Below are 15,410 nucleotides of genomic sequence, written 5' to 3' on the forward strand. Positions count from 1 at the left end.
GACAGGACCCACCAGAAGTGCTGTCATGACCGGAAGTTACATCATCAAGCAGGAGAATTTTTAACAATCCTAGGCTGCAATCCTACCCACACTTACCCAGGTGTAAGTCCCATTGACTATCATGGTTAAAAGAATATACATAGTAGCTTGTTAAAAGGACAGCTTTGTAACATTTCCCCAAATGCAGTCACATACCATGGTAGCCTCAAGTCTAATATCTTAAAAATAAAATATTGAAATGAAGGGAGACCCACCTGAAATTGGCTCGTGACCCACCTAGTGGGTCCCAACCCACAGTTTGAGAAACACTGCCCTAGAAAAGACACTGCTGGGGTGAGGAGGGCCAGTTACTCTCCCCCTGCTAAATAAAAGCGGAGCACCCACTTGAAAAAGTGCCTCTTACCCCAGTTAGCAGAGGTTATTATAAAATCACCACCACCACCACCACCTGATCCCCTCGTTTTGGCCAGGGTGTGAAAATTCTGACCCACTGGCTGGCTAGCTGCTGCCTCCAGAAATCCAACCCTAAACTTACAGAGATGATTGTGTTAACTCTCAAAGAAAACTACAATTCCCAGCAGCCCTAACAAAGGGGGAAAGAGATGTTTCCTTCTCCCTGACACACTTCCGGGCCAGATCTGCCAAGAGCTTTTTCTGTTGTGCGTTTGCAACCTGGTGGCCCCTCATTGCAAAATTTGCAAGGGAGGACAGGTGGGTGACATGGAGGGGGGGGGGGGTCTGTGCAAAGGGAGGAGCAGAAGATGTGGGATGCAAAACCTCTCTCACTGCATAAATGTTTGGGGCATTACTGAACAGTGAAAAGGATGCTGCTGCTGACTGGATGCAAAGTTCTAGATGCAAATGAATGTTGGAGCTGATTTTTGAAGCATCAGACAATGGAAAGGAGTTCAGCTGTCTCATATTGGGTTTACTGTATTTGTGTGTGGCAGGGACGTGGGGTGGGTGGGGAGGCAGAGCCCCGCCACTGTGTGAGGTGTGTAAGCACCCACAACCCACGCACACAGTGGGGTTTTTCAAAGGACTCCAGTGGGGAGGCTCTGCCCCACCTGCCTGCCCACCCACCCCACATCCCTGGTATGTGGCAGTGCTACACTTCTGTAATTCCTCCTGTTCAAAAAATGACAGCAACAGGCAACATTAATCAAATTATCAGTGTGCCTAATTGTCTCTGTTGCAGAATTTTCTGCTTTTTTTTCAGAAATGTACCCTGTTTGGGTGACTAGCTGTTTGAGCAGAAACAGCTTCATTAAAAAAGGGGAGGAAAGGGGGAAAAATCTTGCCTTTTTTCCCCTCAGGTGTACAGTAATAAGATAACTAAAGGACTCTTATCTAATTTGGTTCTTGGCCCCTTTCCAACAATCTTGTTAACAAAGTTAACCTTGTTAACAAAGGTTGGGGAGGTTGTTAAGCTTGTTAACAAACAAGGTTAAGAGTATGTGTTGGAGAGGATGTCCATTGTGGAAATCCCCCCCCCCCAAAAAAAAAAAACAAAACCATAGGGCAACAAGATTTTATAAACCTTAGACTCCTGTTGAATCAAAACAACTAAGGACCATCCAATGCAGCAACTTTGTCTCAATGAGTGTCAACTGAATGACTAGGAAGCCCACAGGCCAGGCATGAAGGCATCGTGTCATATCTTATCATTTGTCCCCAGTTTTTGGTATTCACAGGTAGGGTGGATTTGATCATGGAGGATCTGTCTAGTTATCCTAGCTAAAAGCCCTTGGATAGACCTCTCCTCCTGTGTGAATTTGTTCTATTGTATAGCTCAGTGATTTTCAATTCGTGTGCTGTTAATAGTCTGCAGGTGTACCTTGCAAGTTTGGAGGATGGTCATTTATTAGTAGGGCCACTGTAGGATGTAACCCCACCAGCAGTGCAGTGTCAATTCTCAAAAAACGGATGGTTTGCCTTGACAGTTTTAGCACCTTCTCAGTGTGCCATGAGCTGAAAAAGGTTGAAAGGTGCTGGTGTAGCCTTTTTTGGTGACTTACCACATCTTGTGGCAGTGAATGCCATAAGCAGAGTGAAAAGGGACTTTCTTTCATCTGTCCTAAATCTCATAACCCCTTCATTAGGTCGCTTTCTTATGAGAGAGGAAGCAAAATGTTCCTGTCTCCAATCTGATATAATTTTATCAACTTCTACCATGTTGTCATCTTTTTTCCTAAATTAAAATGCCCCCAGCCCTTTAGTTTTCCATAAGATATGAAAGGCTCAGCCCTTTGTGTTAAGGCAAATGTACTTGAATGGAAAAGCACTTCAAAATGTTATACTGTCGTTTCAGCTGCCGTTAGACTTAATACAATATATAAGACTTGACAGAAAATAAATAGTGTTGATATTGTGGGAAACCTTGAGTTGGTTTTAGTAAATAAGTGATGTTCAGGCTCTAAGATCAGAGATCTTTGAGAAAGCAGTGTTGCCACTGGCAATCTGGAAGTGATGTCCTGGCAAATGGTTTTGGCAGGATCTATGTTCCTTTTTTTGGTCCACTCCTGCAGGCAGCAGCAGTTCCATCAACACTTGAAGCACTGAGACCTTCCCCGGGCCAGCTTCTGCTAGTCACCTTTTTTTTTCTTTAGAACATGTCATAAAGTGACAGATGTCATATGACAGAGTATCAGGGCTGTGGAGTCAGAAGCAATTTTGGGTGGAGGCAGAATCTTTTCCAATTGGAAGTTCTGTATACTGGCTCCACAGCCCTGGTGAGTACCAGTTGCAGAACAGTGGTCAGAGAGGAATATGACTTCCTCATCTGTTTGTGGGCTTCCCTGTGGGAAATAGGATGCTAGACTAGATGGGCCTATGAATTGATCTAGCAAAACTCTTCTTCTGTTCTTAAACCAGTTATGTTGGTTTTCCTACATAAAAGGGGCCTCCAAAACCGCAATCCTGGACTCACCCTTGGACCGTGGAACTCTGATGGACACCTCAGAGCCCAGCAGCGCGGCTGAGGAAGAAGAGGAAAAAGCCACTGTGGAGCAGCGGCCCAGGACACGCTCCAACCCTGAGGGGGCTGAGGACCGCACCCTGAGTGCCCAGGCTAGTGTGGGAAGCCGCAGTGAAGGCGAAGGGGAGGCAGCCAGCACTGGTGACAGCCCGCCAAGCGGTCCAACTCCAGCTGCTAATGGCAAAAGCTGGCCATCCCCAGTGCCACCCACGGAGTTCCAAGTCAGGACGCCACGGGTGAACTGCCCAGAGAAAGTGGTGAGTACCGAGAGAGAAAGCAGAATCATCATTAAGGCTTCTGTTCCTGTATGGGCACACAAGGACTGGTGTGACCAAGAGACTGAACTGAGAAGCGGAAACACTGGTTCCATTCTTGCTTTGGCCATGAACTTGTGTCAGATACACATCCCACATATTGTACTTCCCACATACTCGAGTGTCTCAAGGGAAGACCATGGCATGCCACAGCATCCTGTCCTGGCTCTTGTGGCTGCATCCCAACTGATGCCTGGTGGGGGAGGGTTTAGGTCTGCTGTTACCAGAGACTGGATTAAGGTTCCATATCATGCTTTACCCTCAGTCTGGGATTAGCTGTGATGAGACAGGCAAGTAGTTTTTTTAATGAATCTTTTACAGTTTTAAAAGTAGGCAGGAGAATGGCAAATTCCAATATTTGAGCTCAGAGTCAAAGGAAAAAAAAATCCAAAATTAAGTCCAACTAAGCAGTTTCTGCCTGATGCTGAATATCTGTGTTCACCTCCTAGACCAGAGGAGTGTGTCAACTTCAGCAGTAAGGTTTGCATGTACTGGAACAAAATACTCTATCCAACCTTCTCTTAATGGATCATTGTATGTTTCTGCTTTTCTCACTGGCTAGTCTGAAGGGAGGAAAGCATAGCTTATCCCCTGGGCCACTCCCTTGCCACAGTCAGGTGGGTGGATGCAGTTAATGGGCAGGTGCAACCAGATCCCAATGGAGTTTCCTGAATGTCATCACAGCCCTTTGTTCAAAAAGGCACAGGTGCTAGATAGATATTTTATTTCACTGGCTATTTTCTCCATGTGGGCTGTGGGCAGGACGCAGTCGCAGGCTCTGGATAGTTCAGTGGTTCAGTTCAGTTCTCCTTGCACGCAGAAGAACCCAAATTTAATCCCTGGTGTCTCCAAAACAGATATTTGATAGCAGGGCCAGGAAAGGCCTCTCTCTGCCTGAGATGTTGGAATATTGCTGCCAGGAAAACTGCTGTCCTTGGAAAAGGACCCAACTAAAGGGTCCTTCTAGTCCAGAATCTGGTTTCCATCCACAGTGCCCAGCCAGGTGATTCCAGGGCATCCCTCAAGGGCATGAAGGAGTGCCTTCCGCTTTTGTTTATGTCCAGCACTGGTATTCAAAGGTAGACTGCCTTTGATCAAGGATGGTTAGCCCTCATAGCTAATAGCTATAATAATATTATAACAGCCACTTCGTAGATCTCTCCTCCTCCTCCATGAATTTTTTTTCATACTCCTTCTCCAAGTCATTTAAGAAAATGGCCATCAATGCACCTTGTGACAGCAAACTGCAGAAGTGAATTATGTGTGGTGGGATGGCAGACTTCCTTTTTGTTCTCTGTCAGTCTCTTTAGGTGACCCAAATGTTTGATATTATGAGAGAAGAAGAGTAACTTCTGACTCACCATGTTTTCCACACCATGTGTAATTTTATGAACTCTCTCCTCTCTATCCATTCTCTTCTATTCTTAACTGAAAAGCCCCAAATTCTTTAACCTGTTTTAGTGTTTTCAATTTTTCCTGGTTTTTTCTCACTTCTTTTTTGGGAATCTGACTGGGGAGAAATCTGTGCCCCCATTTTTAATGTATCTTCAGTTCTCTAGTTGTACTTTATTCTGTAAATAACATTCTCTGCCTGAAGCGTAATGAAGCCACTGTGCCTGCTAACTGGATTCAGGGTGAGAGTACCTCTTAATTTATCTCGTGCTCTCTGTTGTCTCAGATCATCTGCTTGGACCTCTCAGAGGAAATGTCCCATTCCAAACTGGAGTCGTTTAATGGGTGAGTGCTTTGTGTTCTTATTGGTCAGTCTTTTGAAAGAACATTCTGACCTGGGGTGTGGGGGGGGGGGAGAAAAGAAGGCTGTTGTTGGCATCCCCTGGTATCCACAGATCTGGTTATCGGTGATATTGCAAGGGCCCCCCTTCCTGTAGCTATTATCTTTGTTTATCTTCGTTATATTCGTGTGCAGTAATAACTTGTCTTGCTTTAACCAAAGGCTATAAGCAGAGAGCTTATAGCAAGTCAAGCAGGCAGGGAGTCTGCAGGCTAGAAGGGAGACTAAGAGGAAGCAGGAAGTTAATGTCTGCTGTAAGCTCTCTGCTTATAGCCTTTGGTTAAACAAGACTTTTTTATTTTGAGTAAATTTAATGAAGATAAACAAAGGTAATAGGTTCAGGGGGCACAAGGAACCATAAGGTAGTATCCCCCCTTATCCGTGGTTTCTGGTATCTGTGGGGAGGGAGGAACATATTCCCCGTAGATACTGGGGATGTCTATATATTTCCTAAGGTGCTCCTTATGAACATAGGAAACATATGAACATAGGAAAATATATGAGATATTTTGGGAAACAAAAGTTTTATAACTTTAAAAGTTATTTAATGTGGAATTTGGCAACAATTTTGAGGGGTGAGACATGGGGCCTTGATGCATCTGTCCCCACTTACTTTTCAAACAGACTAACACGACTAGTTTCTGACCACTAATTTAGTTGGCTCTGCCTGCTTACTTGGATTTAAGTTACGTACAATGTGTATGCAAGTTTAAGTATGAAACTCCAGGTTCAGTGCTCCACATCATGGGGGGGAGGGGTGCATGATGGGGAAAAGGTGAATGATTCGGGCCATGTCATTTTGGATAGAGAAGACAGATTGGGGAAGGCCAGAGAGGAAAATGAATGTGGAAGAATAAGAAACCTTTGAAAGGGTGGTACCCAAAAGTTGCCTTTTATCATGTGCGGTTTTTTTCCTCTTTTTTTTCTGGAAGGTCCAAAACCAATGCCTTGAACATCTCCCAGAAGATGATAGAAATGTTCGTCCGGACCAAACACAAAATCGACAAGAGTCATGAGTTTGCGCTGGTGGTTGTGAATAATGATGTCACCTGGGTACATTTGACTTTTGCACTTATGACAGCTTCTATGTGTGACCTTTGAGCATAATGAACAGGACTTTCCTCTCTCTGCAGCTCTCAGGCTTCACTTCTGACCCGAGAGAAGTGTGTAGCTGTTTGTATGACCTCGAAACAGTAGTCTGCAAGTCTTTCAGTATCCTTTTTGCCAGGACCTGTGTGATGTGGGTGCGAGATTGACCACTATGATAGTTCAGGAGACTATCTGTCAGCCAAGAGCAAACTAAAATTCTTTGACTTGAAGAGTGAGCCAAAGTGGAGTGGGGAAAAAGGTATGGGAGAGATGCCATAGATGCCTTTAGATAGGCAGCTGCACCAGTTCAGCTCTCTGAAGGTTTCTCTCTCTTTCTTCCCCCAATTGAATGCAATTCCTAGTTACCAGCCCAACTGAATGCAAATGAGGAGTTTGTAGAGCATCCTCTCTAGGAATGACATGTGGCAGCAGGTTCTAGGTTGTGGGTGGAACTGGACCCTCCCCTCCAGTCCTCCTTTGGCCCAACGTTATATTTCTGGATTAAAGCCAGGGTGGGTGTTTTGCAAGATTCCCAGTCCAAGCTCTGCCTGGAGAACCTATGCCCATTTCTAGCTAATTAGCTCCCTTTTTTACCCAACAATGACTCTAGTTCTGCCTTGCAGTCCTGCTGGACCCCACCACCAGGATAGTTCGCCTGTTCAATCTGCAGAGGTCCTCTCTCCTGCCAGCAGCCTCCTGCTTCTACAGCAGCCCTTTGGTCCTCCACAGGTCTTGGGCATGGCAGCCAAACACCAATCTTAGTGTCTCCAGCAGTTTCTGCTCCAGCAGTCTCCAAAGTCCATTCACACATCAGTCCATCAGCAGTTCTATTAGTTACTCAGTCCATTAATCCAGTCTCCCCTTCCTTCTACTACCCACACCAAACTCTCCCTTCATCAGGTGCTTTCATGCCTGAGGACCTTATTGCCTTCAAATGGCTGCAGCTGTGCAGCACACTCTCTGCTGAATGCCCAGGCCTTACCCTTAAAGGGGCCACTGCTGACACCACATCCTACCTCCTTGCCAGATCTTCAGCTATTCCAATACCGTAGGCCGGCATCAGTGGTTGTCAGTATGGTGCTTTTTAAACTGTATTTGGTTTGTGTGTGGGTTTTATGCTTGTATTTTCAAGATGTTGCTGCTGTTGAACTCAACATGATGGTACTGCTTGCGTGTGAAAAATGTATTGTGGAAATGGATCTTAACTGTTGTCCCTCAGACTTGGAAGGCCTCTTCAACCTCATGTAAGTTGGCTTTGAGCCCGTGGCTTGGTTCATCTTGGAGCATCTGTACACATCAGAGGTTAGCCAGGGAACGCTCTGACTGAGGGTCCACCTGGCCAACCCCTGACACCCTGTATATAGTGGCAGCAGTAGTCATGATGGGGCGAGTCTTCAGAGCAGACTTTGCTTCAGATCCCACAGTAGCCTGGTACCAGTACTGTGTTTGGAATCCTCACACCTTCCAACCTGTAGCCATCTTGGGTTGTACAAATAGAACTTTTCTTTTTTCTTTTTTTTAAAGAAAATGAGCACATAGTATAATCCTCCAATGAAGCAGTTTTGAACTGAATCAGATCATTGGTCCATGTAGTCCAGAATTATTGTCTCCAACTGGCAGCAGCTTTCCAAAGGTTACTAGATTTCAAGGCAGTGCACACGGAGCCCGGTAAGCAGGGGAATTATTTGCTTCATGTCAACTCCAGCACGAAGCCAATCATTCTTAAATGGAGAGAGGGTGGCAGTGGCAGTAGACTTGGAATGACAGGCAGCCTGAGTCCACCATTACTTCAGACCAATCTGCCGCTGTTCCACCCACTTGTGGTGGGTCCTGCCAGAGACAGCAAAGTGACAAAGGCCTGAACTATGAATTTGGAAGTCCCCAGTGGAATCTCTCTTCTGCCACAAACTCATTTAGTAGCCTTAGGCCACACTCTCTCTCAACCTCCTGTTTGCAATACATGAACAATGCAAGTTTATTGTAGGATTTCAGTTAGTGTATGCAAAGAACTTTCTTGTTCATGTGAATTAAATGATCCAGATTCACAGAACCAACATCTGCACCACAGATTTCATTATTTCCTGTGCCTCATCCCATTTGGCCAATTATTGGCAATGCATTGCTGGGGGCTGTTCTTGAAAAGCATCTGAAATAACTGGCTCAAAAGGCTACAGTCGGATTGTTGGTGGAGGCCTCAGATTGAAGCATGTGACTCCAGTTTTAGGAGAACCGCATTAGCTTCCCACCTGTTCTTGGGTTGACTTCAAGGTACATAAGAACAGCCCCACTGGATCAGGCTGTAGGCCCATCTAGTTCAGTTTCCTGTATCTCACAGCAGCCCACCAAATGCCCCAGGGAGCACACCAGATAACAAGAGACCTGCATTCTGGTGCCCTCCCTTGAATCTGACATAGCCCATTTCTCAAATCAGGAGGTTGCACATACGCATCATGGCTTGTAACCTGTAATGGATTTTTCCTCCAGAAACTTGTCCAATCCCCTTTTAAAGGCATCCAGGCCAGATGCCGTCACCACATCCTGTGGCAAGCAGTTCCGCAGACCAATCACATGCTGAGTAAAGAAGTTTTTTCTTTACTTTTTCTTTAGGTGCCTGTTCCCTTTAAGACCTATTAAGACCCTTTAAGACCTATTTCTTTAGGTGCCTATCCCTTTAAGACAAGTGTGGCCCCTGGTGCATTAAAGACCATACATGCTATGTGATCCTGCATTTTAAGGTCTTTGGGGTGGAGGACCCTGCTCCCATGCTTTCACTGACTGAATCTAGGTTAACTTGCATGTGGGACATGGCCTTCTCCTTGGGGGTCCTTCAGGGTCTGGAAATCTTAAACTGCAGGGGGGTTTGTAATGGTTTAAAAAGAATTTAGAGATCTATCTATTCTACCAGGCCTTTAGCATTTCATAGTGACCCCCTCCCTTCTAATGTCAATTTGATGCTGCATTTTTGTTTTCTAATTGTAGTGTATCCTATTATGCCAGGTTCTCAGATTGTGCGTGTTGGCATCTTAGGGCATTGTGGCACACTCACAACTGGATTTCTCTGGTGCCCTTCCTACCTGTTCCTCCAGGCACCACCATCTTGGATCTCATGAAATTTCATGGGTTTTGGGTGCTGTCATCTCACAAGATTTTGCAAGATCCAAGATGGCGGTGCCAGACTGCCAGGAAGAAGAGGCTGTGGGGGCATTGTGACACAGTTATGTTTGGGAACCACTATTTAAAATGTTAAAAACACGTTCTATTTTTGTGTACTGTAACTTGTCTTGTTTGCCAACTTGGGGCCATTGGTGAAAGGTGGGATAGAAATGGAAGCATAAATAAATTGACATTTAAAAAAGCAGACATATGCTGTCTCTCCCTTCAGACAGCAGAAGACTGAGCTCCCTGTGACGGAGAACATCCAGACCATCCCGCCCCCTTATGTTGTCAGGACCATCTTGGTGTACAGCCGGCCCACTTGCCAGCCTCAGCTGGTGGTGACAGACCAGATGAAGGTGTGCATCTTTTCCTTTCCTTTCCTTTCCTTTAGAAAATCCTTCTGGGAGAAGGCTAACCCTCAAACTCACTCTTGAATGAGCTGTGACTGTGCTCTCTTCCTTCCTGCAGAAAATGCTACAATGTCCCTATTACTTCTTTGATGTACTTTACATCCACAATGGCATGGAGGATAAAGAAGATGAGACCAGCTGGAAGGTAAGAGGTCCTGTTCCTGCCAGATCCATAGAAACAGACCATTGGTCATATATATGAATATATGAAACTGCCTTGCAATGAATCAGATCATTGATTTGGCTAGATCAGTGCTGTCTACATTGACTGTTAGCAGCTCTCCAGGTAATCTGGAGACCTTGTGCATGCAAAGAATACCCTCTACCACTACACTGTGGTCCCTCCCCCTAAGGACTGTTCATCTGATTTAGCATCCTACTTCCCACAGTGGCCAGCTAGATCGCCCTTTGGGAAAAGCATAAGCTGGGCATTTTACTGCTCTCCCCTCACATTTGTCCCGCAGCATCTGGCAATGCAAGAGCATAAAAAGGGTGATTAGTATTCTGAATCTTAAATGTTTTGTTTCATTCAAATCTGGGTATAGCAAGTGAATGCTTTCTTTGTTCCAAGTCTCAAATGGGAATGAAGCACCAAGTCATTGCAACCCCATGATCTGGACCAAGCATTTGGAGAAAGTTTCTGTTCTCTCTCCTTCCAGGAAGCCTTTGCCTTCTTCAGCAACCTGGACACCAAAGGCACAAATTACAAGTATGAGGTGTCTCTGACAGGCCCTGCGGTGGAGCTGCACAACTGCATGGCCAAGCTGCTGTCCCACCCTCTCCAAAGGCCTTTCCAGACACACGCTTCCTACAGCATGTTGGAAGAAGAAGAGACCCCAGAAATAGAAGCCGTGGTGTGATAAGCTGAAATGAAGGGGGTGTGAAGAATCAGTGAGAAAAACATGGACTGAGGACTGAGGCTGAGTGTTTCTTGCAAAGCAAACATCCTTCCAGCAAATGCGACAAAATGACCAGGATGTGAGTGTGTGCGGTTTGTAATGTTAGTTTGGCACATGTGTGCAGTTTTTTTTCTATTAGTACCAATTGCCATAATGCAACAAGAAAATTGTAGCTAATTCTGGACTGTTGGGGCACCAAGGGAAGGGGGTAGAAGGGTTGGAGATGGTTCTTGTTTCTCTTGGCAAAAGAAGGACGGATGTTCACTATCAGCTGATTAAAGGATTTTTAAGTGAAAATCCAGGTCCACTAATTCATTTGGTTTGAATACTTTCTCTTGAAGGAAGGGGGAGAGTGTCTCTTTGGGGTGTACTAACTTTCAGTGTGGAATTCCTGACTTTAGGATCTGCAAGTTTTGGGTGCACACTGAGAAGGTTGATCAATCTTTTAATTTCTCTATTTATTACACCTGAGTTCTACATAATAACCTGGCTGGATTATACCTGTCCAACATCCTGTTTCTAGCAGTGGCTTGGTCCTAAAGATGACTGTTCAATCCTACTGTTGCCCTTTCAATATTGAATGTTTAGTGGTAGACTCCCTTGGAGGACTGATATACAGTGGGCCCTCCTTAACTGTAGGCTTGGCATCCGGAGGTGTTCTGAGACATGGGGAGGCTGTGTGCAACTTCTGGATGTCTGGGCATGCCCCCCAGGTAAGCATGCAATAAGCATGTGAATTTAATTATCCATGGAATTTAGGATCTGTGGGGTATTCTGCGGCTACTGAGGGCCCACTGTAGTCATCATGATTAATAGTTGTAAATTGACTTCATGGTGATCTCTAATCCTTTTATAAGACCCTATCACAAGAATATTTATGCTGGAACTGACCAAACTGGGCCCATCTGGTTTCTGGCCCCCCAGATGACCCAGTGGGAAGCCCACAGGCAGGACATCAAGCCTACAGTCCCCTAGTACTTGGTATTTTGAAGTAGACTACCTCTGTGAATGGAGGTTCTGGTCTACTTCTAAATTGAGAAATTAATTGCAGTGGCAAAGAAGAGGTATAAAGAGGCAACAGAGCTATTGATCAGAGAGTTAGACAAGGACAAGAACAAAAAATGTGAAAGATGTTTTTAGAATCATTTGGCTTTATCCATTTCCTTTACAGTGGTAAAGGCCTAACGTTGGTGGGCCTGGGTTGTCCTAAGTCACTCATAGGGCACTGCCTCTCCCCCGCAATAAGGAATGTGAAGTACATATGGCACATTATATCACTATTGCTTCAACTCCATCCCTTCCCCTCCTTTAATAGACTACACAGCAAGCCTGTTGTAAGTCACTCTTGTTCATCCTGACATCCCCAAACATATCCTGCCAGCAATATAGGCACCTGGTCTGGCTCTTGTAAAGGGAAAAGTCTTTTGGGTGTGAAGTCATGTAAGGCTGAAATTGAGATGGTCAAAGACTGATCAGGAAGGGTGTAGCTGAGTGGAACAAAACATTGGTCCTTGTGCCCAGTGTGGGTGTTCCTAGGAACTAAAGAAGAAGGTTGATAGGGTGTTTTGCAGGTGCTGGTTATTCAGTTCTGTTTTACCCAGTAGGTGGCAGCAGTGGGAGCCTGCTTGTGAGTGCTGATTTGCAGGCACTCCATTGTTTTTCTGGGCTCAAAAGAGGGCAAGTTCTTGCAGCTTTGGGAAACAGCTGGGCTTTAGAGCTGTGGCTAGTGTCCTCTGGGCCACCAGGAGGGGGATAACCTGCTGTTTACTGTGGAAGTCCCTTCAGCAGGCTCCTCCTTCCCAGGTTCTTACAGTTCACCTTGGTGAGAATGACTCATGTCTCAATATGTCCTTGAAGTGTCAGGCGTGCAGGGATCTTGGCTCTATTCAGAACTGAATACCCAGAATGACAATTCTCTCTTTTTTGAAGTGTAGGGTATGGCAGGACCAGTTGATAGGACTAGGAAAGATCAGAGACCTTTCAGGAAGAAGAATGGGGTGAGACGGGGTGAGGAAAGAACAGGGAGGAGATACGAGTAGTAGGCTTGTATCCATTATGGGGTACAAGCCATGATGTGTATGCGCAACCTCCTGATTTTAGAAATGGGTTATGTCAGAATGCCAGATGCAAGGGAGGGCACCAGGATGAGGTCTCTTATTATCTGGTGTGCTCCCTGGGGCATTTGGTGGGCCGCTGTGAGATACAGGAAGCTGGACTAGATGGGCCTACGGCCTGATCCAGTGGGGCTGTTCTTATGTAGGGGAAGAGTTGAGGCCAACAGAACTAAGAAGAGGAAAAAACCGCTAGGGTCTGGTGGTAGTCAATTTGACAGGGCAAAATAGCTTGTGTCCTCCCACCTTGTGACCCCCTCCCCTTCCCCTGTGCTCACTTGCAGTTCCAGCCCCTGGGTCCTTTGTTAACAGGCCTGGCCCTCCCTGGTGGATGCTGGGTTTGTGCTGGTTCTTACTTATTACAGTATTTATATACTGCCTTCCTCATTAGACTATTCAACAGACTTATTCAAGGCTGTTTACACAGGCAGTCTGACATAAACGCCCCTGTAAGGCATTTTTACAACATTGTTCTAGTCATATAGACCCCTTCATTCTCCAGATGTTATACTTTTTTGGTGTGACCATCCTCTCTGGCTGTACAGCTCACGCCTTCCAAGCTTTCCACAGATAGCTACAAATCAAGCCAGGCAGGATCAAGTTGTTATCACTCTTGCCAGCTGACTTCATTCACATTCCTGCCATCCTCTCACAGTGGCTTGTCGGCGACCCCCCTCTCTTTCACACAGAGGTTATCACAACATATCAGTGATTTCTGATCTCCCATCCAGGCACAATTGAACTGATCCTATTCAGCTTTCTTTGGGGAGTCAGCAGCTCAAACCTCTGGACCACACCTGGTACCCTTACTCTCTTCTCTGGGTCAGGCAGGCTCCCCTCTTTTCCTAGCTCTTCTCTCTCCTCCTCATCTTCTTGTGTGTGTGTGTGTGTCTTCTCTCTCTGAGCCCTTTATAGGACAGGCCAGCACCATCCTAAGTGCCATTTGCTGCAATTTGTCAACCCCCTCCCTAACGCAGCCAGGAGCAGATGACAGCCATTCTGCTGCCTGCCTCAGTGGTTCAAACTTTTTTGAGGCCCTAGAGCAGGGGTCTCTAAACTTTTTGGCTGAAGGGCCGCATCAATATCTGGCACAGTGTCAAGGGCCGGAAAAAAAATAAATATATTCAAGATGGAACTTAGATGAATGAATAAATAAATGGGCTCAAATGTCCAGGACTTCTCCAAAAATGAACAGAGCCCAAGAAATAAAGCACACACTTAAGTGGACCCCCATTCCCCCATCCCACAAGCAGAACTCTTGTTGTGTTTGGTCAATTGGGCCAGAGGCTGTCAGGGAATCAGAGACTGGCTGTGGGCCAGATAGAGGCTCACTGCAGGCCACATCTAGCCCCCAGTGCCAGGGTTTGGAGACCCCTGCCCTAAAGGCTCAGGCTGCTGCCAGATTTATAAATGGCAAGGGGTGTGGCTATAATGGTGATTGGGCAGCAGCTCTCCCCCCCACCAAAGTAGCAACTTGTTTAACCCAGATAGCCTACTCTGCCCAGTCCCTTTCATGAACCACCAAAAATTGGGTCATGGCCTGTTTGGGAACCACGAGCTTGGCTGATGGGTGCTGCTGCCTCACCGTCTCAACTAAGCACATCACATGCCCCACTACCCAGTTGGTCATCCAGGACATGTGCTCCACTGCCCAGGTTACAATTCCTGCCAGCTGGCAACATCCCTATGGGGCTCACAGGTGCACAACACAGCCCAATCCTATCCCCCACCAGTCCAGAGTGCACAATGTTGCTGACAGAGCACATGGTGCAAGTCATGAGCTGGCAGGAGACCAGATGGCCCAAGAGAGGTAAGTAAAGAACATTTTTACTTGCCTCCTTGTAGGCCACCTGATCTCCAAAGGGTCTCCCCAGACTTACACCAGTTCTTTAGCTGGCATAAATCTGAACAGTCAGGGTTGGGTCAAGAAAGGGGAGGGATAGGTTGCAGTGTGTGCAGCTGCTGCCAAAGTACCCTGGGTCTGACCAAGCCTGCTCCCTAACTCTCCCGCAATCCGCCCCCATAGCTGATTTACCTGTGGCAGCAGAGGTTCTGCTGGGTTGGTGGCACCCATGCACAGCCTCTGTCTCACTGCATTTTGCTCAAAGGTTCTTTGGCTGAATTGCGATTCCTTCTGTATCTCACAGCTTATCTCCTTGTGTATTCTGGAAGTGTGTATATGCTCTGTGTTAACCCACAGCTTACTTTGTTGTGCACTGGCATGAAAACTTAGATCCTTAATGAGAACAAATATTATTGCCTCTGACATGGAAGATAGAAGAGGAAAGGAGCAAGAGAGCAGGCCATACCTCAGGCATCTCATGCACTCTGCTTTCTCTCCCCCTCATCTTTTAATATTCTAAATATCTGCATCTTGCTAGAGGAAAAATACAGTCAATGCTGGCTGCCTGGTTACTATGGAAATGGAGACCAAGGGAGTGTGGAGGACTTGAAGGAACACTGCTCTGCTGTGGTTGAAAAAATCTACTCTTCCCAGCCCTTCTCTCTCTTTCTGAAGTGACCCACTATCCCCTTTGAGATGTAGGCTATAGAAAGTGCTTCATAATAATGGCCTCCCTACTACTTTTCTCTCAGATGCAAAGCCCAGTAGAGAAAGCCATGACCAAGGTGAACACTCTCGGAGGCCAGATCTACCTTGTGT

At 46.1% G+C, this 15,410-nt stretch overlaps 1 protein-coding gene across 1 annotated transcript; it reads left to right on the top strand.

The window, feature by feature from the left end:
* Positions 1-637: 637 nt before the first annotated feature.
* On the top strand, positions 638-10,934 carry BABAM1 (BRISC and BRCA1 A complex member 1). Its single transcript, XM_066635416.1, has 9 exons — positions 638-711; positions 2,900-3,234; positions 4,970-5,028; positions 6,016-6,136; positions 6,217-6,295; positions 7,392-7,416; positions 9,555-9,684; positions 9,797-9,883; positions 10,398-10,934. The coding sequence occupies exons 2-9, from the start codon at positions 2,950-2,952 to the stop codon at positions 10,596-10,598; spliced, it is 987 nt and encodes a 328-aa protein (XP_066491513.1). The 5' UTR covers positions 638-711; positions 2,900-2,949; the 3' UTR covers positions 10,599-10,934.
* The last annotated feature ends 4,476 nt before the right edge of the window (positions 10,935-15,410 follow it).

Source organism: Tiliqua scincoides, chromosome 8 (genome assembly GCF_035046505.1).
Source record: "Tiliqua scincoides isolate rTilSci1 chromosome 8, rTilSci1.hap2, whole genome shotgun sequence".
Classification (NCBI taxonomy): domain Eukaryota; kingdom Metazoa; phylum Chordata; class Lepidosauria; order Squamata; family Scincidae; genus Tiliqua; species Tiliqua scincoides.

What these genes read in the sequence shown, in the direction of transcription:
- BABAM1 (XM_066635416.1), top strand. Translation starts at nt 2,950, where the DNA reads ATGGACACCTCAGAGCCCAGCAGCGCGGCTGAGGAAGAAGAGGAAAAA. An exon ending in TGAATAATGATGTCACCTGG is followed by an intron (nt 6,137 to 6,216) that starts GTACATTTGACT and finishes CTCTCTCTGCAG; the next exon opens with CTCTCAGGCTTCACTTCTGA. An exon ending in GAAGGCCTCTTCAACCTCAT is followed by an intron (nt 7,417 to 9,554) that starts GTAAGTTGGCTT and finishes CTCTCCCTTCAG; the next exon opens with ACAGCAGAAGACTGAGCTCC.